Source organism: Tachysurus fulvidraco, chromosome 25 (assembly GCF_022655615.1).
Source record: "Tachysurus fulvidraco isolate hzauxx_2018 chromosome 25, HZAU_PFXX_2.0, whole genome shotgun sequence".
Classification (NCBI taxonomy): domain Eukaryota; kingdom Metazoa; phylum Chordata; class Actinopteri; order Siluriformes; family Bagridae; genus Tachysurus; species Tachysurus fulvidraco.
Window position 1 is genome coordinate 15,415,266 of NC_062542.1, and position 25,503 is coordinate 15,440,768.

General features: G+C 40.9%; 2 protein-coding genes and 1 long non-coding RNA gene across 8 annotated transcripts in view; 2 read left to right on the forward strand and 1 right to left on the reverse strand.

Annotated features, from left to right (window-relative positions):
* pan3 (poly(A) specific ribonuclease subunit PAN3) lies at window positions 1–14,033 on the forward strand. Of its 3 annotated transcripts, none has more exons than XM_027175371.2 (18): window positions 10–693; window positions 1,973–2,094; window positions 3,690–3,762; window positions 3,850–3,920; window positions 4,240–4,384; window positions 4,490–4,719; window positions 4,811–4,915; window positions 5,487–5,544; window positions 5,773–5,934; window positions 6,022–6,138; window positions 6,644–6,745; window positions 7,608–7,773; window positions 9,201–9,288; window positions 9,421–9,560; window positions 9,742–9,871; window positions 10,884–10,948; window positions 11,554–11,692; window positions 11,773–14,033. In XM_027175371.2, exons 1-18 carry the CDS (start codon window positions 327–329, stop codon window positions 11,911–11,913), a joined length of 2,421 nt encoding a protein of 806 aa, XP_027031172.1. In that variant the 5' UTR covers window positions 10–326; the 3' UTR covers window positions 11,914–14,033. The 3 variants fall into 3 exon arrangements, with proteins under 3 accessions (XP_027031199.1, XP_027031172.1, XP_027031190.1); XM_027175389.2 differs by lacking the exon at window positions 10–693 and adding an exon at window positions 1,650–1,668; XM_027175398.2 differs by lacking the exons at window positions 10,884–10,948; window positions 11,554–11,692; window positions 11,773–14,033 and having other exon boundaries at window positions 1–693; window positions 9,421–9,580; window positions 9,742–9,872.
* Window positions 13,926–25,503, reverse strand: part of flt1 (fms related receptor tyrosine kinase 1) — a 25,726-nt gene continuing 14,148 nt past the window's right edge. For all 4 annotated transcript variants that reach the window (XM_027175330.2, XM_027175326.2, XM_047808551.1 and 1 more), the window contains exons 13-30: window positions 24,612–24,923; window positions 23,190–23,336; window positions 22,750–22,881; window positions 22,137–22,240; window positions 21,474–21,609; window positions 21,295–21,399; window positions 21,100–21,213; window positions 20,808–20,896; window positions 19,705–19,819; window positions 19,497–19,594; window positions 18,641–18,763; window positions 18,447–18,558; window positions 18,194–18,293; window positions 17,602–17,707; window positions 17,432–17,529; window positions 16,987–17,053; window positions 16,792–16,883; window positions 13,926–16,108 (exon numbers count right to left, since the gene is read on the reverse strand). In XM_027175330.2, coding sequence (XP_027031131.2) covers window positions 15,946–16,108; window positions 16,792–16,883; window positions 16,987–17,053; window positions 17,432–17,529; window positions 17,602–17,707; window positions 18,194–18,293; window positions 18,447–18,558; window positions 18,641–18,763; window positions 19,497–19,594; window positions 19,705–19,819; window positions 20,808–20,896; window positions 21,100–21,213; window positions 21,295–21,399; window positions 21,474–21,609; window positions 22,137–22,240; window positions 22,750–22,881; window positions 23,190–23,336; window positions 24,612–24,923 — 2,213 coding nt within the window. In that variant the 3' untranslated portion in view covers window positions 13,926–15,945. The remainder of the gene's footprint in view (window positions 16,109–16,791; window positions 16,884–16,986; window positions 17,054–17,431; window positions 17,530–17,601; window positions 17,708–18,193; window positions 18,294–18,446; window positions 18,559–18,640; window positions 18,764–19,496; window positions 19,595–19,704; window positions 19,820–20,807; window positions 20,897–21,099; window positions 21,214–21,294; window positions 21,400–21,473; window positions 21,610–22,136; window positions 22,241–22,749; window positions 22,882–23,189; window positions 23,337–24,611; window positions 24,924–25,503) is intronic.
* Window positions 20,216–21,484, forward strand: LOC113661328. Its single transcript, XR_003445031.2, has 3 exons — window positions 20,216–20,616; window positions 20,844–20,969; window positions 21,061–21,484. It is a non-coding gene; the product is annotated as an uncharacterized LOC113661328 (long non-coding RNA).

Genomic DNA, 25,503 nt, shown 5'->3' on the forward strand with positions numbered 1-25,503 from the left:
GAGCCCTGGCACTAATTGCAGAGTTACCCACCCCACAATGCACTGCGGCGGTGGTTGCTGCTTTAGCTGAGCTCGAAAACAACAACAGCGTGATCTGATCTGAACTGAACAACAGCCGCCGAGCTGATTTCTTTCTTTCACTCTTTTCTTTTTTAACACTTAAACGTGCACACTGATCATTTCCACAGCGATGGCCGCCTGACGGTTCGGATTATACGGTTGCTATTTCTTGCCGTTTCTCCACACATTTGGCTGGAATTAAAGTGTTTATGTTTCCTTATGTTTGAGCGTCTTCCGGCGGCGGTGGTGGCGGCATTAGCGGTGCCATGAATAGCGGACTCCCGGTCTCGGCTGCTCCGCTCGGCGGTGTCGGAATACCGGGCGTCAAGGTGAAATTCTGCCGCTATTACGCGAAAGATAAGACTTGCTTTTATGGCGACGATTGTCAGTTCCTGCATGAGGATCCGACCGCGGCGAACGCTGTGCACGGCGGAGGAGGAGGAAGCAGCGGAAGCCCGGTGACTTTAGCCCTCGCCGGCGGGGCAGTGAGCACCGCGGCGGCGGCGGTAGCAGGGTATCAACTCACTGGGAACGCAGTAGCGGCGTGTTCGAGCGGAGCTCCATCGGGTGTCTCCAAAAAGAGTGATGCCCTCGGGCCTGCAGGAGCGACTCTGGACGGCCAGTTGTTGAGCAGTAAGTTTAAGCATAAAGGACACACACTGACTGAGGCCTAATGACGCGCCGTTCTGTAGTGTCGAGACCTGCCGGGCCTCAGCCGTGCTGCTGTACAATCGAGGCCGGGGATTCATCTAGGCCTATGTGCTGTTCTGACACAAAACAAACGATATGAGGGGAGCCGTATACTGCAGTTTACTTCTCAAACGCGTGGTAGTGATGTGTAAACATCCAGAGAACTAAATTTGTTTCTACATTAACTGTTTGCACGCGCGCGCGCACTAAAAAAAAAAAAACACGAAATCAAACTGCACGAGCTGTCATTGTTTCAGTGCAATGTTTTAATGCAAGCATGATTAAAAAACGTGTGTTTGCCGACAGATCGTTTGTTCGTACATTTTGGCTTTAGAGTAACATTTTGTTCGACTTGATTACTTTTTACCGCGCAATCGAACAAAGTGTCAAAAACATCACTTTGCGTGTGTTTGTAAACGTGTGACGCTCAAAGAGCCTTTTCCCATTCAGTTGTTGCTGCAGCGTGTTTAGACCTGTCGCTCTAACTAAAAAAGGCCAAATATAAGTATAATTATTACATTATTTCGAGTATGGCGGTGTTTTGTTTTTAAGAATGAACGCGAAAGCTTAGCGCGTCAGTTGACTAAACCAATGACGTCAGAGGTAAGCAGGCCGCTGATTGGCTGATGAATCGTTTGGCAGGTTTCGAGCTGTTGCTTCACCACTTTCTAATAACATGAACACTCATTCTTCATATACAGGTACAAAAAAGGTGGAAAGTAAACAAAAAGCTGATATTCTTTTTCCCCTCTGAACGGGAAACGTTTTTAATAGCATACTCTTTGCATACTGCACATATTGACACACACACACACACACACACACACACACACACTATATATATAAAATGATCAGAATTAGAATCAGAATCAGGTTGATTTCCAGGTGCTGGAGGGTCTACAACATGTGCAGGAACTTGTGAGTGCATTATGCACACACTGTTATTACCACGTACTGTGCTCTTAAGAAAGTAGGAAAGTGTTTCTGCATCTTCACCTGGATGCTTTAGACACATGAATGATTTGACTTTTGCATGCATGCCTTGATTCTTTGTACAATGCAGAATATGCACTTTTCAGGTTATTAAAAAAAATGCATGCTGTACATAATGCAGTCATGGCTAAATCCTTTCCCCCGAACTCAACCTGAGCCGGCAGTCTGGTGCAGGTACGATCACAATGAATGTAGTTGTTTAGATTTTGACGTGTATGTGTTGTTTCAGTCACAGGGATGGACGCTGGGGCTCTCAGTGATGCAAATCTGACCAACTCATATTTCAGCAGCAGCTTTATTGGAGTAAATGGGTTTGGAAGCCCAGCAGAGTCCAAATACTCAATGATGCAGGTGTGTACGCTGTCTTTGTATTTGTTTATCTACAACGTTCTTACAAAAATACTTGTACAGCCTTTGTCAATAGTTTGAGATAGTATCAAATTTTTCTCATACTTGATATATCTAAATATCTATATCTAAATCTGTACTGTAGTAATGTTAAGTGTTTTATACACCCGTCTGCCTTAACATAAAAAACACTGACTGGTGAAATGGTTAACATTTGTTATAATGGCACCTGTCCAGAGGTAGAATACATTTGGAAGCATGTCAGTTGTCAGTTGTTTTTAATTTGATATGATGGAAGCAGGAAAATGGGCAAGTATAAAAATCTAAGCAACTTTGCCAAGGGTCAAATGGTGATGGCTGGGTCAGTTCTCCAAAACAACAAGCCTTGTGGAGTGTTCCCAGTATCCAATGGTTAGTGTGTACCAAAATGGTTCAAGAAGAGATGCACTGTAGAAAGAAGGCAAGCTGGTGGGAGAAGTGTGATGCTCTGGGCAATATTCTGCTGAGAAACCAACCGTGGGTCCTGGCATTCTTGGTGATCTTTCTTTGTCATCAATCTGATGGAGCACCTGTGGAACATGTTGGACATTCAAATCAGATCCATTGAGGTCCCACCTCACAATTTAGAGCACTTGCTTCTGCTGGTAGAATCTTTGTGCTAGATACCACAGCAAACATTTAGAGGTCTTGTAGAGCCCATACCTTGATAGGTCAGAGCTGTTTTGGTGGCATAGCTTCATGTAAGTTGTGTGTTTTGTATAAATATGAGTATAGTTCGTGTACCAGCTTTTCTCATCTTTCATTTAGTTTAAAAACAGTTGATCAGATAAGCATGGTACTGAAGTTAAGCCAAATTATTTAGAATATTATTCAGAATTCTATATTTCTTTATGAATCAGATTTTCCCCTCAATATGCTTCATTTTCTAGCTGAACATAAAATAATCTGGGGGGAAAAAACCCTGTGGAGATTTCACCCTTCATAAGCTCCTTGTTTTCCAGTACTTATAATTTCCACCTGAAATCTTCTCCTGTTTTATTCAGCATCAGCATCATAACCATCATCATCAGCATGTCCATCTGTCTAAAGGGGAAAAACACACTGCAAGGACGCACATCTCTGCTGAATTCTTTTTAAAGCATAAATTAGGGGAAGTTTGTCTTAAAATACACATATCAAAGTAAGCATTTGTTTTGTTCTTGGAGCTATAGCAGGTTGTAAATCAGCAGATTCAAATAGAAAATGTCTTGCACAACATGTTTTTATATCAAGATCAGTTTCAGGGTGTAACGGCAACTTTGCTTCATCACACACCCTATTTTTGGTTTCATTCCTGTCGTATCACCCGTCATTGTACATTAAGTATGTATAGTTATTAACACAACATTTCATAGACACTCTGAGGAACACAAACGTGTAGCTCTATTAAAATGTGCTACTCTTGTGACGCGGGATAATAGGTTTAGGAGTAAAAGTCATGTCACGTAATATTGCTTCCTGTAGATTTACAGCTATCTGAACAAAGTACTTGCCAGTATGAACACTCACTAGGACCTCAGACCGATGCCTATTAATCATGTGTGTGTGTTTGTGTTTAGAGGATGACCAGTAGCAGCAGCTCCCCGAGTCTCCTTAATGACGGTGCCAAGAATTTCAGCCACAGCGCTCATGGTGCGCTACAATCTGTTGCTTGCTGTTGGACTCTAACGCTGTTTATTGGCTTTGAAGCGTGTCTTACTGTGTGCTTTCTTTCTGCAGATCCTGTAAGTTCCCCCAATTCCTCGCTGTTTAGTGACTTTGGTGCTTTGGGTATAGCACAGAGGAGAAAGGTAAGCGCTTTTAACACGATGGGCCTAAAACCTTGATGTTTTTTTTTTCCTTACACTTTCGGAAATCACGACCCAAATATATTCATTTTTAACACATTAAGGAAAGTTAAGGAAGGTATTAAGAAGAAATGTGCAACGTTCTTCGTGCGTAGTGGAGATGAACACTTTAGCAAAAAGTCATCTCTCTTTTTCATTTATTTAGTATATACGCAGTGTTCTTCTCAATCCAGAGCCTGATATCTGACACCATTGTGTCGTCACCTGATATTGTCACCATTGTGTTAATTTATTAGTGAGAAATATTTTGGTTTTCATGCAGGCTCCTAACCCCGCTGCCACAGAGTTCATCCCTAAAGGAGCACCACGCATGTCTGCCATCTCTCAGGCGGCCGTGCCGACATTCCCCTCACCGCTATTCTCCCATCCGGGTCTGGGTGGCTCAGCTGCAGCAGGACTTGCGCCTGGTGAATCTCTCTCTCTCCCTCTTCCTCGCCCTCTCCCTCATCTCCTCGCAAGAACAATTCACGTAGAATTTCTGAATAATCATCTTTGGCCATTTTCCTCCACAGGTATGTCTTTGTCTGCTGGCTCATCTCCTCTCCACTCGCCCAAAATCACTCCCCATACCTCACCTGCGCCCCGGCGCCGTAGCCACACCCCTAACCCCAACCCAGCCAATTACATGGTGCCCACCACCGCTTCGGAGCCAGGAGGCGCCGCCCACATCATACAAAAGGAGACTGTCGGCGGAACCACCTACTTTTACACCGATAACACCCCTGCTCCCATGGCTGGAATGGTGCGGTCCAGGGTTTTGTCTCCCTAAAGCTCTGATGTTGTTAACTAGCTGAATTTTTTGCACAGAAATAATTTCCTTGTTATCATTTTAGGTGTTTCCAACGTACCATCTCTACCCACAATCAGCGCCTCATGTGGCGTACATGCAGCCCAAAGCCAACGCTCCATCCTTCTTTATGGCTGACGAGCTCAGACAGGTATTCACCTCTTTATTTTTCTTCCTTCTGTTACCTGCAGCAGAGCTTTTAATGCATGTGACACATCCATAAGCAGGAGATAAACCTGAAGAGAGTAACACAGGGTTTAAAACAATAACACTGATGTATTTTATTGTACATTCACTCCAGCAGCAGTCTAGTTTTGCATCAGAATTTATGATGATTGGTAAAGCCGTATGATTTCAGGATTCATTAAAACACTACCGCAGTAAACCAGTTATACGTTACACACCCTCAATAAGGGCAACAGTTGCAGTTTCACTTCCTTCCATCTTTTAGTTCACATCCAATTAACTACCCAAGGTTTATATTTCCCTGAATTTCATTAATATAAGCTGTTATTTTCATGTAGTGGTGATATTGTTAGTATTACAATATTTTAAGATTTAATCCCATCTTAGTCCATTATCTGTATAGAGGATGTGGAGAAGTGATTGTGTTGATGATGGTGATGTTAAGTTCATCTCTGTAGAACAGGAGACATGTATTAATATAAAAATCAACCCGCTGACCACATCCTAACTCCTCCTCACTTTCTCTTATTCCTCAGGAGTTGATTAACAGGCATTTGATAACGATGGCCCAAATTGATCAGTCTGAGAACCCAGGTAGGCAGGATGCGAGTGTGTGTTAGTGCAATGAATGTGTGCCTTCGTGTTTGTGGTTCATGTCTCTGTCTGAACTGTCTGTGGTCAGTGTCTGGATTCACCTGGTGTCTGAATGCAACCACATCTGCTGTCTGGCATGTCTAAAGAAACCAGAAGCTGTGTGTGATAGAAGGGAATGTCTGCTTCCGTTTTGAGTTTTTTTTTTTTTTTCTTCATTCTATTTATTAGGAGTCCCATCTGAGGTAGACAGCTACCACAGCCTCTTTCCCTTGGAGCCTCTTCTGCCCCCAAACCGCCTCCAGAAAACCAGCAACTTCAGTTACATCACTTCGTGTTACAAGGCAGTCAACAGCAAAGATGACCTTCCTTACTGTCTCAGGAGGATACATGGTGCGAAATGTGATTCGAACCACAAGATGTAAATACTGTTGTGTGTAACTGAGCATTACGCTTTACATCATAGCTAAATGTTTGCAGGCTTCAGGCTGGTGAACACCAAGTGCATGGTGCTGGTTGACATGTGGAAGAAGATCCAGCATTCCAACGCCGTCACGCTCCGTGAAGTCTTTACCACCAAGGCTTTTGGAGATCACTGTAAGGATGTGTGCTAACTAAAGAGTTCCTAACTGTCCTGAACAGAGTTTCTTAAACACATCACAGCACAGAGATCATGGTTTAAGGGTAGATCCCTAAAACAGTGCTTGGAAGAATCATGTCATCACCTTTTTTTTAATGACAATCATTTAAAATAAAACATGTTATAGGTTTTTGTGGATATCAAGAACATGAATTAATTCGTAATGGAAAAATAAGTACACACACACACTAAACCGAATGGGAGTTCATTTAAATAGGTGTAAAATTGTTTGATTTTAACTTGGGATAAATTCTTGTTATTTTATTCTAATCTATAGTGTCACAATAGTTTGCCCTTTAAAAAGTGCATTTTTACTTATTTCAATTTTTATCCTCCAATCAGTTCACACACTGGCTAAGTGAGGATATGTGATAACATGCATGACTTTTTAGCCACAGCTTTTTTTATTGTGATGCTGCGACTGAAAAGTGCTTCTACATTTTTGTTTTCCTGCTTTCACAGCGTTGGTGTTCTCTTACGACTTCCATGCCGGGGCAGAGACCATGTACAGTAGGCACTTCAACGACCCAACGGCTGACTCTTATTTCACCAAGAGGAAGTGGGGTGAGTTCTCGTTCCAAACGAGAAACGAAAAACAAACCTGTTGGCCACCAACCACCCAAAATACCAATGATCTAATTACTTGTACTTTGAATAACTAAGCGAACCTCAGATCATCTATTTATTATGTTTAGCTCAAACCACCGGAGTAAGTGGGTGAATCCCACCCCCCACCCCCACACAAATTTTTTTTCATTGGTTGTGTGAATATTTCACAAGAACTGTGGGATTTTATCTTCCTGCTCTAGCAGCTCCAGGGTATGAGCATGAACGAGTGTGGTGGTCTTTGTTGTCTGAGATCTCTGTTCTGGTGTTTATGGGGACATACTATAAATACAAGCATGTTCAGAGCACACCTGCAGGTGTGTGTGTGTGTGTGTGTGCGCGCTTGTGCTTGTAATGCGTAAGGCAGGGAAAGAGGAAACGGTGGTTGAACAGTTCCTGTGCCATGTGGGGTCTGGTACCTGCGACAGTACGAGCGATGGGGGAAGCAGAACTCCAGTTTCTGCACGCTATTCATCGACTGTGCTGAAACGAGAGAGAGGAGAATGCCATTTGATAATAATTAACACAAAACCTGCTCACTGTATACAAGCTGTGCAACCAGATCACACAAAACTGTGCTTTGTTGATCATTTGCATGTTGCAGCCTGATAATTAATAAATGACTAACACATTGGGTCTGATCTGATCAGCAGCTGAACATTAGAAGGATTTATAGCTCAGCGAGGCTGAATTCTCAAAGTTTATTTTTCTGACCGCAGTTACAGCTCTGTGCCGTGACATGGTGTGAATCATTTTCACATGCAGTTCAGTAGAGTGTTATTGCTTATTTATGTGTGTGTGTGTGTGTGTGTGTGTGTAGGCCCTCACGAGCCGCCTCCTCCTCGGCAGCATGCCGGGCTGCTGCCCGAGTCTCTGATCTGGGCCTACATTGTGCAGCTGAGCTCGGCCCTGCGCACTATCCATACTGCCGGCCTGGCCTGCAGAGTCATGGACCCCAGCAAGATCCTCATCACTGGAAAGACTCGGTAAACACACAACCATTGGGCACCTGGATCTGTCTTTACACCGATTACATCAAAGCTTCAATTAATACAGAAATAAATGCACCTTTCCTTAAACATGTAACTAAACGGCAGATTCATGTTTTCAAAACGAGGATACAGCTGTTTTGTTTTTTTTCTAAAAAGTTTCTGTTTTCTATTAAGTGTGGTATCTGCTTCTTTTTTTTTTACTTTTTTACTCTGGCTTTATGTAGCAGAATAAATGAAGTCTAGCTATCTATAGGCTAAAAAAAGTCTCAAACACCGCAGAAAAATAAATGTCATGCTTTTTCCAGCACACTTTGATCTAGCAACAAAAAAAACAGGCTTCTTTTTCATTAGTTTTGTACTTCAGCTTTTTACAGAGTACCAGTGAGTTTGGAACCTGGAGTAAAGTTTGTAAGCAGCTTTAAAAATATATAGAATTTATGTCTGGTACATACATGTTTTACAATCATTTTTTTTTCCTTTGAATTAAATGAATGTTCACTTTTCAGTTGGTATATTTAATAATTTCAGCCCTTCATCCAACCCTTTAAATACTACGATTAGGCCGATGACACCTCAAACATACTGATTCAATGGAAATACTCCAGAAGTCCAGATGTTTCCAGTGTACTGTCGAGGGCTTTGCTTTAACAGCTGTTGCTTTTTTGTTTTGCGAAACTGCTTCTTTATTTAGTTTCTGCTCAGCTGGAGCATGAGCTTCATGTCCAGGTGTGTGTGGGATTTTTATTTTTTTAGCCTGTTTATATTGTGGTCCTGGTTTGTAGTCTGCTGGACACGCATGCATCCATATACATGCATAGATACTCGTAACACCTCATGCATAAATGCGGTTAGCGGGAAAAAAAAGCACCGAGACGTGTTAGAGTACGAATGCAGAAGTTTTATTTCGGTTTAGTTTTCTGTTCCTGAAAAAACACGCTGGAGATGATTAATGTTTATGTAGTTCTAACTAAGGTTAGAGACACACACACTCACACACACACACACACACACACACACAAAGTAAGACAAATGTAAATGACTTAAACCAATTTAAAAAGTTTATAATGGAGCTAAAAATTAGCCGAACATCTGAATGATTTTAAAATGCTGTACAGTTTCACAGCATGTGATGAATTTGACTCCTAGAATAAATTTACATTTCAACACTGAATAAAATTTAAAATGGCCAGGCTTTGCAAAAACTCTCTTCTTAATTTAACAAGATGTAAAGGTGTCTTTAATGTTCCCAAAAGCACCTTCAGTCGAACTGAATCAAAAGCCTTTTTATGTTCTGTTAAATTCAGCTTTATTTCTTGGTTGATCAGGATTTTGGTCACTTGTAGAGTTTAACAGAATATTGACACAACTATTAGAAATGATGACCGAACTTTTATTTATTTAAAGACTTTCTTGTTTCCTAGGTTACGGGTGAACTGTGTAGGTGTGTTTGATGTCTTAACCTTTGACAACAGTCAGACTAACCACTTGGCCCTCATGCCCCAGTACCAGGTAAAAACCCAGCATGCACCAGTGCTGCAGAGAAGCTTTATTACTCACATGCACTTTGAGATCTATTAAATGGAAAAAAAAAATTTCCCTTAAATCTGTCCCTCTCTATTTCTTTCTTGCTCTGTGTTCCAGCAAGCAGATCTGATCTCTCTTGGGAAGGTGGTGTTGGCGCTGGCCTGCAACTCTCTAGCCGGCATTCAGAGAGAGAACCTGCAGAAAGCCATGGAGCTCGTGTCCATCAACTACTCATCCGACCTCAAGAACCTCATCCTGTGCGAAAGCCCTTTACCACGTAGCTCCACACACCCACACACAACTTTTACCATGGACTAACGTTTGCAATTACACGTCCACGGAAAGGCTGTGGAACATATGTGAGTGTGTCTGGAAGTGGAAGTGTGCAAACATTGTGTGAATTGTATGCGTGTGTGTTTCTTCACTCTGGGCTTCCAGATACCTGCTAACGGAGCAGAGTCGCCTGCGCAGCGTCAATGACATCATGCCCATGATCGGAGCCAGATTTTACACTCAACTGGACGCTTCACAGATGAGGAATGATGTCATTGAGGAAGATCTGGCAAAGGTATGAAAAAAGAGACCACTGTGGGATAAAGGTGAAGCTGTAGCGTGAAGCTGTAGCTTTTCGACACAGGACACAAGTCTTAAGGCTTTCAGCTTTAATCAGAACATGACCAGCTACATTGTTTTTGTCTCATTAACTACTAGAGAAAGAAGACAAAGAGGGGTGTGTAAGTGAGAGTGTGTGTATACACACACCAAAAACCGAAGGGAGGTGTGATTTACAGAACAATATCAAGTGTGTGAAACTGAGTAACCGGGTGCCACTTTTAGCACCCACATGCACACATGCTTTTGGTTTTTGTCTCATTCAGCTATATTTTATGCATTATATACAACTAACAAAGAAACCTGGAGAATTCTAACAAAAAACAAACACACATCCAACAAATCATTGTGAGTGAGTTTTTCTTTACTTGGTCCTTAATTAAATACATGAATGAATTGAACTGAGTTCTTTTGTTTCCTGAGCACAGTGTGGTTTAGTGGTTCACGGTTGAATTGCATCGTGCAACTGTACCTCGCATGCCTCGATTCCCACCTCTGTCCTTGGTTCACAGGTTTTCTACATGCTTCAGAGTTATATATTACAAACCTGACCTAACTTCCCAAGCCTGTGCTCCTGAATGGTGTCCCACTTTGGCTGCTTTTAAAGAGTTACCAAAAAACGGCATTCACAGCTTTCTCTTCCATTTTCCAAGTTGTGATTCAAAACCAGAGAGTGACTCTACTCTGAGGAAGTTGCTGTCATATCATTTGGGAGAATTGTCGCTTGTGGCAGTCAGGCCCTGATCTGAGTCATGTGTTTCTGTTTGATCACTAGTGAGAACGTTGAAAAGCTGTGTGTATGGAGATGTTTCTAACTCCCAGGTGATTTGCTTGTGTACATATTTTTATTCCATTGGAAGAAAACCGAAGGAAGTAAACTCCTTTAGGTCTAACATGACCCGTTATCTAAAAACCTAGCACAACCCCCTTCCCCACTCAAACCTCTGTCTTTTCTATTCCCTTCACAGGAGGTGCAGAATGGCCGCTTGTTCCGCCTTCTGGCCAAACTGGGAACCATCAACGAGAGACCAGAGTAAGTCCTGTATCTCTCTCTTTTTAGGAAGCATGATCAAAAGACAAAAGGATTCAATTAAGGTGCCTGTACCAGATCTAATCCCCTTAGATGCCCTTATCCAGAGGAGCTTGAAGTCAAACGGAGCCAAAATACCATAACAGCAGAAATGATATAATTTGTCTCTGACATTTCTGCACTGTCAGAGATGTTTACATTTACAACATCTCTACGTTTGTGATCGATCAGATTAATCCTTACACGATATAGACTCAAATATCTTAACATAGAGACAAAGGGAAGGTTTATAATAGACCAGATTTAAAAAGCACCCCTATTTTTATTAATCGACAACCAATCACAGTCTTTAAAAGAACGTGTTATAACTAGTAACAGGTTAAGCCCCGCCTCCTCTCTAAGATAAAAGTTGTTGTATTTTCCTTGCTCAGAGTGATTGCCCTGTGATTGGTCCTGAATCACTCTTAAGATAAGATTCCTAGTTAGAAATGTTAAATTAGGAGCTCTCTTAGATCATTCTTAGAACCTTTACAAATACGAGCCATGAAAATAGTTGCTTTTGGCTCTTGTGTACTGTGTCGTGGAAAAGCGTCTTTGTTATGCTGCAGATTCCAGAAGGATCCGACGTGGTCAGAGACGGGGGATCGCTACCTGCTGAAGCTCTTCAGAGATCACCTGTTTCACCAGGTGACTGAAGCAGGCACGCCTTGGGTCGACCTGAGCCACATTGTGTCTTGTCTTAATAAAGTAAGCATTTTTTTTTCTTTCACTATATCTGTTCATTTCTTGTGAAGTATGTTTTAAATGTTTCTTCATGTGCTTGACAGCTGGATGCTGGAGTACCAGAGAAGATCAGCCTGGTGTCCCGGGATGAGAAGAGTGTGCTGGTGGTGACCTACTCTGACCTAAAACGCTGCTTTGACAGCACCTTCCAGGAACTGCTGGCTGCCTCCAATGGCTCGCTGTAGCGCCCCTCGCAGGCATGGGGTGGGACTGCCTGAATCGGAGCACATTGCACTACAGTGAACGAAGACGGGCGCAGCGCGAACGGCCAGAACAGAGCCAGCTGGTTGCTCTCCTCCAGTCAGATACACTGTCCTAAAAGGAAGTTGTACTTTTTTTTTCCTAAAGTGTATTTTTTTAGTTTTCCTAAACTCACAGCTGCTGAATTCTGAACATGTTGGTGGCTGTGATGAATTTTTTTAGACTTCGGGGAACAACAACATCATCGTCGATAAACTTTAAGGACAATTACCTGCTTTTATTTTTCTTGGTTTTTATGTTTTTTTTTTCCATTGGAGGATGCACTAAGAATTTTATGTTTTTTCTTTTTAAAAAAAAAAAAAATTATTAAAATCATGTAGGTTGTGTACAGAGCGTGATACAAGAAAAGGACAAGGTTTCCCATGGGGAGAAAAGCGATCTCCTCTTTAGGCACTGCGACTCGGGGCAAGACCACTTGCCACGTGCACAGAACCCAGACCACGTTTTGCCTCTGCTGTCATTTAGATGAGACAAACCAATGTGCTTGTAAGAGAGGGGGGTGTATGGGGTTGGGTGGCCAAATCACTACTGACCACTGTTTGAATGTGAGGCTTGTGGTGTGTGTGTGTGTGTGTGTGGTGTGGTCCCAGTGACCCTCATCCCCTCCACGTCCCACCCCCTCACCAGCTGGTGAATCAAAGTCACATGTGTTGTGTAAAGAGAAGGTGGCTTCATTACTGCCCGGGTTCTCGCTCTCTGTCCATGTAACTTTGGTGGCACTGACAAAGGGGTGCTTACTCCTGTTGCTGTGTAAGACATTATCAGACTTATGCAACCTCCATTCTTTTTTCTTTTTTTTAAATTAATTAATATTATTTTCTTGGATACTTTTTGCAATGTGACATGAATCAACGATTGCGAGAATCAGTTTTTTTTTTTTTTTTTCTGTTTTGTTTTGTTCTGTTCGTTTGTTGTCTTTTTTTGAATCAGGCTTTTTAGGTCCTGAAAGGAACCAAAGAACTGGACCACATTTAGGAAGGGAACCAGTTCTGCCTCTGTGGAATGTCCTCTCCCTATGCCCCCTTTCTGTGGAGCAACCATTTAGATTATGCTCACATCACATCACACACACTCTCTCTCTTGCTTTCTCTATTACCCCCAACCTGTCCTGTTTTTTTATTTCAACCCCATCATTGTCTTGAGGCTGCTGATCATATTTTGGACTGAATGGATAGGTCTTATCTGATGGTTCTTTTCTTTTTCACACCCAGCTCTTGTGTGATGATGCATAATGGGATGTTCGAACTCTCACTCTGACCCAACCCTCTATAAACCCTCTGGGAAGGATCATGAAAGGGTTGGGCCAGTTTGAGGTTTGTGTTTGAATGTTAAACACGTTTTCACCTCAAGATCTCGTGGCAGCATGCTGGAAAAGCAGAAAATCCATCAGCAAACCGGCAGGTGGAGAGGTGGGGGTAGGAGTCTGATAAGGGCAGGGGTTTGGGGGCTTTGGTGTGTGTGGGTGGTTGTTTTTGCACTTGGAGCGGTTTTGGCATTCTCTCAGGACGACTCGACGAGAATTAAACCAATGATTGAATGTGTTTTGACCTGTCATTGGTTTCCTTTCCAATCATGAGTCGAGCTACAGGGAAAATGGTCCGACGTGAGCAGGTCTGGTTGAGCCACACCAAACATGGATGGAGCATGTTAAACTGAGCTGATGTGAGGATGCTGGGTTTCCAGTTACATTTTTTTTCTTTTCTTTTTTTTGGTTTTATTTTTTTTAGCAGTGAATCTGGTGCCAAGCCTCTTTTTTTCTCCTTGTATTTAAAAAAAAAAAAAAAAAAAAAACCCAAAATGCACACTCGTCCTTCCAGTTAATCCAGCCAACACACAGCTAATTCTCATATCACATATGACTCTGTTCTCCAATGAACACACTCCAGACAAATGTGCTAACCCTTACACACACACACACACACACACACACACACACAAAGATCTTAGTACTTTTAATGCCCTATTGTGTTTCATTGTCTCACATTTTGCAATATTTGTGTGTACAACAGTATTTTAATAAAGAATACAAAACTTTACAAAGTTATTCACTGTATTTGTTGGTCATGTGACTTACTGTATACTGCTGATTTTAGTAGCAGATACTATTCATCTACTCTCCAGTTGATCCCATCAGTACATACCATACACAAGTTAGATTGTTTTACGAGCCTATACATAGTGTGTGGGGGAAAAAAATTATAGTTGTGTTTTTCAGTGTATTTAATTTATAAAATATGCATAGTGTTCTGAGTATTCACAACCCTTGAACTTCTCTCCACATTTTTTTTTAGTGTTTTTAACTTGGAACTGAAGCTGACTTTGTTGAGCTTATAAAAACCCAACCCTCGCTTATCACCAAGCTTAGACAACAGTGTTGAAGCATGGTGCTGGTAGCATCATGGTGAGTTTTGCTCCTTGGCCTTCATGAATTACGCATAGTCTTTAACAGTCTCTGAGGCCTTCAAGAAAACCGTGGACTTGTTTTGAGATCATGTGATTGGGTTGTGTCTCAATCAACACTGAAAAGGCTGTCTAAATTGCAAAATCCTTCCAATAACACAATGTGCCAAGGGTGCAGTGACGCTCACTATGTTCCTGTAGTGTAAATGATGTCATGTTTTCTGAAGCCTCTCACAGAAAAAATATACAGTGTCTGAACCTGTGTACACGAAATAGGGGCGCTGACCGAGACACGGCCTCTGTTTAATTTCTCGTCGTGCAATGTGACTTAAACGTGACTGTTTCCCCATTAACTAAAATCTTATTCACAGCTGACAGGATTTTATTTCTAAAATAGAAAAGGTTTATAAAAGTTGCACTGGGGTGAATACTTTCAGCAAGGCAGTGTACAAAAAAAGCATCTACATAAATCCTTACTGTATTAAAAATGCAGATCTAAGGTAATGAGTGTAAATAAATAAACGTGTTGTACAGTAGACATCCAGCATTAGTTCAGGCAACACAGATTTGTGAAATTGTGATGCTCTACAGTTCAGTGGTTTTAGCTGCTCGGTGAACAGAAAAATTAATCACAATTTGAATTTATTTCTCCTCTTCTCGAATTCTCGTTCCTTTAAATCACACTTCCTTGTGTCTTCCTTTTTTGAAACTGTAGAATCTCCTACTACAAATGTACTTAGCATGAGGTTGGCATGTGAGGACAAAAATCGAGGAGTTACGAGGAGTCCAAAAAGCATTGATTAATTAAGCAAGGTTATTGAGAAGATTCAAGTGTAAAAATATGTAAAGAAATCGCTGCAGAAGCAGTTTGGTTCCTGCTTGGAGCTTTAAAGGTGGTTTGTATTTTTTTTTCTTTGGTAAAATATTAGGAAATACTGTAACAAAAAGGCAAAGTGAAATGAGGAATAAAATGAATATTGATTTTAAAAGGGAAGCAAATTATTTAAAAGGCTTAAATAAGTTGGTGTTTAATTTTGTGTGCAGATTTCTTTGTAGAAAAAGCAATGTTACTGTTTATATATTCATATTTTTAAAAGTGTTATTTCAATGTTTAAAAAATTATTTTAGTAATCTGTATTTTAAATAATTGAAATCTCGATTCAGTTAAATAACTGATTAAAAAATAGTGATATACTGATTATTACTGATTATTACTGATTATTAATGAAATAAACGTTTCAGATAAAAGATTTAGAATTTAAACACTTAGATTTAAGCACACTTAATTAGCAAAGATGTCCAGCCTTTCTGGAAACTTCTAACAATTCATAATCCGTTTCTTTTTAAATTAGAAGAGCTATTTAATAGGAATATTTTAAAAATCCTAATTACATTTATGTGTTTATGAATAATAATAATATTTATAAGGATGAATGGGCTAAATGAAGATATTAGGATAGTTGTTAAATTATTTAAAGCTAACGAGTCCTCGAGTCACCTTTTTTTTGTCAAGTTATACGCTCACTAATTGAAGAGTTAGTCAATTAAGGAGTGTGTTAAAGAGAAGGGCAGAGCAGAGCGGTGTTGTAATCAGGAGGAGATGTACTACACGGGACGCCGGTGTCATCATTTTCCCCCCGGCCACAGGGGGCGCCGCTTACACAGCGGAGGGCTGAAGTGGGGGACATTCTCTCCTGGTGCTGGCTTTTCATGAAGAACCTGCAACAAGCCGTGAAGTCTTTATTATTATCTCTTAAGTCCTGACATTAGAGAAAATATCACAGACACTCCAAAGTACTTCCTACGAGTAAAGACACGTTATGACTTTCTCTGAGAGCCGTAGTCATGTTTCAGACGTGGATCTGCGTCATTTCACGCTCAGTTCTGCTAGCTAACATCAAGAAATGTGTTCATTATGTTTAATTTCATTCACTGGTTAATGCGAGTGTGGTATTTAGTTTATTATTACTATTATTATTGTAATGTATTATAGATAGCATTTATTATTAATTCTTAATATTAATAATTATATTATACATTAATGTTAGTCAGTTTAATAGCGTACTTAATAATATTATGATAAAGAGTGCATTTAATTAAGTGCAGCACAAATTCAGACTACTGAGTTTGAAATTCAATTAGACAATAATAATAAATAATAGTTATAAATTATTATCATTAATTAATAGATTAATTCATCTATAATAGACTATTTACAATTTGAAAGCGGAAATTTTCCTTCATCGTTTTACATAAATATATATCCAGGAGCAGAAAAACATCAGATCACCAAATTGAAACCAAGATAAATAAATAAATAAATAAATAAATAAATAAATAAATAAATAAATAAGAAAGATAGAAAGCCCACTGGACCGGCATTTCCAACCTGCCGCTCTCACCTGGTTATCTTCTTGCTCTTGAACTTGTCAGTCCATTTCAGCTGGATGAACTCTTCAGATGGGAGAACCATGCCACTGTCAGACTGGGAATCCTGCAACACATTATTATTACTTCACAAAATCTTTAGGAAAAAAACAGAAGGTGTAAATGAATGTAATACCAATGAACACGTGTGTATAATTTGTGACGCGTACATCCTGGACTTCTCTGTTCAGATCCTCTTCAAATGTCGTAATAGCATCGATTCTTGTGTTGATGTAACTGGAAAAGATGAGAGAAAGTTACTTGATGCAGTGAAATTCCCTGACTGTGTATGCAGTCACGTGGGCTTATACAGTATTTGCTGTTCTGTTCTCATCTGAGGTGATTAATAACCTTTTATGCTCATAATGTTTAATGCCGAAATTCTCTAATCCGATTTGTCAGAAGGTGTTGATTAATTATCCCCATCAACACCTCTAACATTCCCTAATCCTTAGATGTGACTATAAACGGTGAAAGAGTATTTAATGAATAAACAATTATACGCGTTGTCAGACTGCTGGGAAATGTTCGACTTCTCATCAGGTTTCATGGCCTGAAGAACTCGAGGACACGTCACTCTGTTTAGTTGTTTTTTGGTCCTGGTGGAACATTTACCTGGGGGTTCCTTGGTGTACATCTCTGTAATCTAGATGCTCAGATCCACTGCTCTCTCCTGACAATAACGTGTTCAATGGGATGTAATCCTTCCCCTCCTTACAGCCAGAAAGAATTCATTAGTACAATTGAGCTGGTAATAATATCTGTATGATGTTCAGATTGAATACCTGTTGCACACGGGCCTGGAGAAGGTCTCCCAGTGTTCCAACTAGCTCGCTGAAGCTGGGTCTGTCTGATGGATTTCTCTCCCAGCACTCCAGCATGGTGGTGTAGCTGCAAAAGAGCTTCATTGTTATCTCATCTCTTTTTGCAAGGGCGGTGAGAGATAATCAGTTCTTTTCTAACATCATGGTTATGCTCTACAGGAATAGATGCTTGTCATAGGACAAAAATAAATTCCTTTTTTTTCAGCATGTTAAGGTTTATCAAGAAGATACATAAAGCACAAGGAAATCTGAATGTGTGTGATTTGTGATTTTTATACTAAAAACTGTAATATTAGGTATTTTGCCATTTCATAGTTCAAATCTGATTGGTCAGTTGCAGATATGATACGGTGAACATCAACATGGAGGTATTACAACTACAAACAGATAATCAACGAGAATCCACTCTGGGGTTATGTACTGTATATCAGCAACAGCCCATCGTGGATTATATATTGGATTATTCCTTTTAACGTCATACCCCAGAAGGTAGCTTTCATTGCTAGTGAGTTAAATCGCTAACAGAATGTCTTTTTTAAACGTGTCTACTCACAGTTCAGGGGTGCCGTACTCTGGGGCACGCATCCGAGTTCCCTGTTTCAGTCTGTGGCAAAACTCCTCGTCAATGTTGAGTCCTGGATACGGGGAAGCCCCTGAACACCACGCACACAAGACACCCATGTGAGTGTGTGTAAGAGGACAAGATGTGCGGTTTTACACATTATACTGCTAATCTTTAGAGACTTCCGACCTTCTAACACCAAGATGAGTGATGTGCTATAATAAAAACTAATTGAATGCTCTACCGAGTGAGAAGATTTCCCAGAGCAGAACACCAAAAGACCACACATCACTCTGAGTGGTGAAGACCTTGTCGAAGATCGATTCTGGAGACATCCACTTCAGCGGTAAGCGAGCCTGTGAAGAAAACATTATGTGTTAGCTTCTGGTCTGTAGACAGTAATCATGAGGTCGATGCAAGGATTATGGATGCACTCACATCTCCCTTGCGCACGTAATCAGGATCTTTGTAAAGGTCTCGAGCCAGCCCAAAGTCACAGATCTTCACCACGCTGTTTTCAGACAGAAGGATGTTCCGAGCAGCGAGGTCTCTGTGTATACACTGACACACAGTTTAAAACACACAAACATATTCAGGGTCGAGTCCATAAATAACATTCAGTCAAGTGTAAAAACGTTCGTCTCTTGAGGACTGATCTGTGGTTCAACTAAATTGAGAGAGAGAGAGAGAGAGAGAGAGAGAGAGAGAGAGAGAGAGAGAGAGAGAGCCAGAGAGAGAGAGACAGAGACAAGAGAGAGAGAGAGGGGCAGACAGACAGACAAAGAGCAAAGAGAGAGAGACAGAGACAAGAGAGAGAGAGAAAGAGAGAGAGAGAACAGAGAAAAAGAGAAAAAAGAGAAAGAAATAGAGAGAGAGAAAAAGAGGGAGAGGGAGAGAGAGAGAGAAAGAGAGAGAGAGAAATTTATCTCTGCAGCTGTCATCAACTAATTATTTCAAATATTCCGACCATCGAGATACGAAGAAGTCATATAAACTAAAGTTCTTCACCCTAAACTCTTCACCCTACACTTACACAATAATAAAAAAACAACTCATGTACTGTTTTTGTTGCACTCTAACAGACCTTTAGCTTGAGCGTTCTCTTATACACTGCCATTCTCATCCTACCATGAGGAGGCTACAAGCACTTGCACAAAAAATGCCTCTACTGTAACTTTTTGTTATTAATTTGTCTGCATTAAAACAAACTAATGATGATGTTCACGATGATGCACCAGAATCAATCAAGTGTAAAACAAATATTTCATCTAAACACACACAGGCACTCTTGTACCTTGCGTGAGGCAAGGAACTCCATGCCTCTGGCCACCTGAAAGCTGTATGAGATCAGGTCCTCTAGGTGTAAAGGAGTGTTCGAGCACAAGACAGAACCTGAAAGAGATATGAGATAGAAATGAAGCGATAAAGTCTCCTGCGCTGGTGGAATAAACACAGACAGTTTTTCATGAACAAATGAATAAATATAAAAGGAAAATCCTCACCTTTGTCTTCCTCGTTTTCCTCTCTTCTCTCACCCTCTAACTCAGTGCTGACTTTCTGACTCTCCACACGGCTCTTACACTCGTCCTGCCGTCTGCTTTCCTCTTCTCCTGTCACCTGAGATGGACCAGCAGAGCATCAGGAAGGAAAAGAAATATCAGGTATATCAGGTACCAAATATGGCACCTGATATGAATGGAACTGTTGATTTATTATTATTATTATTATTATTATTATTATTATTATTATTATTATTATTATTATTATTAGCTGATTGTGATTATATAGCTCAGTGCTAACACACTGAACATATATTTTTTTAGCATTTCTGCATAAATCTGATTACGAGAGCATTATGTTTATCGCTAGATAAACTCCATAGCTTTGATCAAATTACATCCCTGCGCAGAGAAGAAGTAATCATTGTACCTGAAAACATTTCCACAGAACCCACAGGTTTATCTGACCTAGCTAACATTAGCAGTGACCGTTCTGATAATTCTGTTTATTTTAAGTTCATATGCAAGCTTTTTATCTTATTTAAATCTTAAAAGTGCAAGAGTTGCAGGGATGAATAAATGATATGAGTAAACTGTGTGTGGGGTGTAAGATAGAGAGGCCTCTTCTCGGGGGTTGTCAGTAAACAAGTTTAAACCAGACCAGAAGTGAAAAACTGTCAGCCTAGAAATTGAGTTTGTGGTAAACAGAAAGCGAGGCTTTTTTTTTTAGAAGGAAATGAGAACAGGACACTGAAAAAAAACTTTTGTGAAAACTTAAAATGCAGTCATAAACAGCGGAGTCTTATCAGGCTGCCTGCAAAGACATAACAATGCACAGAACAGCAAAATCCAGCAGGTGACCCAGACAATGTTGACCAAAAACAAAGAGAAACATCTGAACAGGACGCTGTGTATGTGAGTAAAGACTAGTGTGTCTGTGTGTGTGTGTATGTATGTATGTATGTATGTATGTATGTATGTATGTGTGTGTATGTATATGTGTGTGTGTGTGTGTGTATGTGTGTGTATGCATGTGTGTATGTGTGTGTATGTGGTTGTATGTGTGTGTATCTGTGTGTGTGTGTATGTGTGTGTAAAGGACCAACCCTGTTTAGCATGAACACATCTCTCTTGCTCCGTAGGTATGAGGACAGGTTTCCGTACTTGCAGTATTCCACTATGACCATAAGTGGCCCTGAGGATGATGATGATGATGATGATGATGATGATGATGATGATGAACATTACGATTTATTTCGATTACAAAGGTTCATTAATTAAATAATAACTAATTACAAAAAGCTTAGATTTGTTGGTGTTGCTACTGGACATTATTTTATTCATTTTGTCCTTTCACAGTTGTCCACATCTAACACATGAGGCAGAAGAAGAACACACCTCCTGGTCTTGTGCAGGCTCCCAGGAGATTCACTACATTCAGGTGATGTCCAATATGGTTGAGGATTTTCAGCTCGGTCATTAGCGCCTTGTGCTCACTTGGTGTGGCGCCCTCTGTTGGAGCAGCAAAGAATTTCATGTCTCATGACCTTCATCAGGTCTTCAGTAATATGTTATTCACAAAGTGTCTGAAACCTTTGAGCATCTTCACAGCCACTGTGGTGCAGCCGTTTGAGTTTGCGATGCCAAAGGCAGACGCCTGCATCACTTTGCCAAATGCTCCTCGTCCAAGTGGCTTTTCTGTTGGAAGAGAAAGTGTGTATCATCATCAAACTCATCACATACTAAACCTGACCACAGACACAAGCACGTACCGAGCTGAAGACGCTCCTGTGGGAACTCCCACTTTTCAGCGTCATACTGCAGCCTATCACAGTGCTCATCGATAGGCCCCTCCCCTTGGTGCAGGATGATTGGCAGGTATTCTGTCTTACTGTTTGATGAGTTTGGCTGAGACACAATATTTGTTATTAAGCATGAATGAACTATTCTAGCAAACATTTATGCTGTATATTAATAAAAAATAGATATTTCAGAATGAATAAAATTATCCTTTAAATATCTTTTTTCACCAGACACATTTCACTATATATCATACTGTGTATGTTTATGTATGTGACAAATAAAATTTGAATTTGAAAGTCTACATTTTACATTTTCTCTTTGTTTTCAATAAATTTGTCAAAATGGGTCAAACACAATCAGACAAAATGCATACTGAGTAGATCTAAACGATATATGGAGTCCAGAATACAAAAAGAAATTCTATATTTATCAAAGTCATCTTTTCACTACGCTACAACATCTTAGACCTGACTAGAGTCTTAATCTTTTCTTTTTACATCCAGATTAATAACTGTACCATGCCAAACTGCTCTGTCTAGTGGAATCACTATGTCTGAATATTGTTGAGTTACTTCAATGCAGTAAGTTCCTAGCCCTCAGCTTTTAGAAGTGAACGCCTGATAGCTTCTCACCTGTCTGAGCTTGCGAATGAGAAGCGTTAGGAGCAGCCAGAAGAGAGTAGCCACCACACAGGTGCAGGCTAATGTGGGGATCTCCAGAGAGAAAGACTCCGAATCTGCAAAACAAACAGATCAGCTTCAGCTAAAAAGGTCAGAAACACCTGGTTTGTCTGATCTTCAGCATGAACATCCTGCACCATTCTGTCATTTCTCAATACAGCCTAAAGAGGGCAGTCATCAATTTCATTAGTGCTTTGGGTCCAGAAACGAGCCTCACCCATTCATCGTTAATTCTCATTCTTTTTTTTCTTTTTTTAATAGATGTACAAATAACTAAACAGTTTATGGGTTGCAAACCAGACGGTTTCCGTAGGAAATCAAAAAGGGAGACGGCTTCCTTCCTGACCTATCAGAACACGACAACAAAAGCTTGTCCTCTCTACTGCAAGCTCGAAGGCATCCGTTCAGAGTTTGAGACAGACAGAGACACAGAGTGACGGTAACTAAGCATAATAAATCGTGCTCATTTACCTCACTGGATGAGGAAGGCGAGCACGTTTACAGTAAACACAAGAGCCTTTACAGGAAACAGTCAATAACAGCGGTACAACTTCTTCCCTCTTACTTTCCACTGAAATGTAAGCCGAGCTCTCTGCAGATCCTCTCTCATTGGTGGCTTCACACGTATACATGCCCTCGTCCTCAACAGTGATGCGGTCAATGTGAAGAGTTCCATCATCCGGCGCCAGCATGATGCCTGGGGCATAAAATGCATCGGTCTATAAGTCAAAGGCACTTGACTTGGTTTAAAGTGAAAGTCAGGAATCAAATGACAGATTTTTTAGAAATGTCCATTAACAGTAAAATGTTTGGATTGATTTCATGAGCTGTTTTGCTGCCTATGAAGCAGTTGATGCAGGACACAATGAAGCAGCTGAGGTTTAAGCGTCTTGCTCATCGACCCAAGCATTTTAGCTTGTTTGTTTTTTTTACTGTGATTTGAGCTCACAACATTCCAATCAGTAGCTTAATGAGCTAATGAGACTTCCTGGATTTCTCTCTCACCAGACACCTGCTTGAGCTTCCTCCCGTTCTTGTACCACGTGACGAGAGGCCGTGGCACTCCACTGGCATTACACTGAAGAGTCACAGAGTTGCTGATGTTCACGCTGCAGTCGCTGAGGTTCTGCAGCAGCACCGGAGCCTCCAGAACTACAAGGGGGGCATAAAAAGTCACAGCGGTGTTATGTTTTGTCTAGCAGCATATCCACAAATTCAATTCAAAATATCACTGATGTCTCTAGAGAGGAGGCAGTGATGTCAGGCGTTTGCATATTTCTGTCACTACCTCTGTCAAGTAGCCATACTGGACCACATTAACAAAGCACTGAGTGATTTACAGATCACTGAACAGAAAGCAAGCTCTATTTCTTTCATTACAAGTTGTGATTTGGGAAGTTTGACTCTCAGCCAGTGGAGCTGTGCCATTTGTTGACAAATTTCTGGTTATTTTAGCAACACATTTTCACCTGAGTCGACAAAACCGCGACTTCCCTGACAGCTGGCTGCGTGCCGGCATGTCGTTTTTTTTCAGGAAAACTGTTATACATGCAACACGGACATGTTTCAGTTTCATCGTAATTATAAAGTTCAGAATAGCACATTTTTTTAATATCATGATGCAATGGACTACTTGTGTCTTATTTCCTACACATCTTAAGTAGGATTCTTTTGTGCAGCTATATGACACATCCTCATTTCTGCAGAAGTCACTTTTGAGGAAGTCCTTGTGTTGAATAGTGCCAAATATGACTAGGATAGGGGAATAAAGAAAGGGTCACTTCACAACGAGCTAATTGTTGTTCCGAATGTTTTCCTCTCTGAGACAATTGATTATTGTCTCTTTTCTTGGTCTTTGACAGTTGCTGATTGGCTGATTGTTCTCGGCCCCCGTGAAGTACACTGTGGATGAGGCACTATGGGAAGTAGCATTGTGTGCTCTTCCTTCTGTCCAGCTCGCATTCCCACGTGAAAGAGGTACTGCTTCGAAACAGCCTTGGATTGAACGACTGCAGGAAGCTTACGCAACTCTGTTCCCAAGGACCCTCGCTCTTTTCTCTTTCTTTCTTCCTGTGTTTCCTTTTCTATCTTCCACCCCCCCTTCCCCACCCATTTACTCAATCTATAGCTCTTATGCGTGCATGTCTGTCAGCACATCCTTACATGACTCATACAGGAGTATTTGTTTGTTTAGAGAACAATTTAAAAGGGTTTCTAAATAGCAGAGTGTTTCCGTGCTTTCTCAGTTTTTTCAAGGGCATCTGGTGGACGGCACATAGAAAAATACAACTACACACGTCACACATGGAAAGTCTATCTTACCGAATTGGAGTAACTAAATCCGATTTAAGGCTGATATACTTGTTAAAAAGCTACATTTAAGAATTTGGTTACACTGGGTTCACAGTTTAACACCAAGACACACACCTGCAACTGCCACAAGTGCATCCTGATGGGAGTGCTGCCCCGTGACCAGATGTGTGACAGAGCAGCGGTACATCCCAGAGTCTTGCGCTGTCAGGTTCATCAGCGCCAAGCTCAAAGTGAGCGAGTATTCTCCCTCCGTCAGCTCTCCAACCAGAGGTGGGCCGTCCACGTTACTGGCTGTGCTACCTAACATTCTGTGCCAGGACATGTTGGAATACAGGTGCTTATTAGCTACACAGGACAGGTGATAATCTCTGCCCTCTCTTGGCCCCTCCACTGACTCCCCAGAGATGCTGAAGCCTCCCCGGATGTCTGTGATTGGTGGGATGAAAAAGAAGTTATTTAGAATTGAAGTAATAAAGACAGACTGTTAACCGGGACAAACAAATAAAGTACAGCATCATGAAAAGCACTTTGTGAGAGCGGACCAAGCCGATCTTTTTTCAGAACCTTTGATGACAATGTTGAATAGCCATTGTCGATAAAAGTAGCAAAAGAGGCCACGTGAAAAAAGCTTTTATTTACTTTAGCTATTTGAAATTTCCCGTGGAAACTGCTCGAGGTTTTCCTGATGGAAGATAATGTTTATCTTTCCCAAACACCACCAGAAATCTCCAAATAAAGCACGTAAGGCGGCATTGGGAAAGCAGGCTGATAAGGAGCACAGGTTCCTGTTCACCTCCCTAATCACCCTGTAGGCATGGCAACAACACACATGTCCGCTACAGCCACTGTGGCTGACATTAACATGATGTGAAAGCATAAAAAAAACAAGCAGAGAGAGAGAGAGACATAGAGAAACAGACAGAAAGACAGAGAGAGACTGATAGAGACAGAAAGGGACAGAGGGAGAGAGACAGACAGAGACAAAGAGAGAGAGAGAGAGAGAGAG

What these genes read in the sequence shown, in the direction of transcription:
- pan3 (XM_027175371.2), top strand. Translation starts at nt 327, where the DNA reads ATGAATAGCGGACTCCCGGTCTCGGCTGCTCCGCTCGGCGGTGTCGGA. An exon ending in CCAAATACTCAATGATGCAG is followed by an intron (nt 2,095 to 3,689) that starts GTGTGTACGCTG and finishes GTTTGTGTTTAG; the next exon opens with AGGATGACCAGTAGCAGCAG. An exon ending in CTCATCACTGGAAAGACTCG is followed by an intron (nt 7,774 to 9,200) that starts GTAAACACACAA and finishes CTTGTTTCCTAG; the next exon opens with GTTACGGGTGAACTGTGTAG.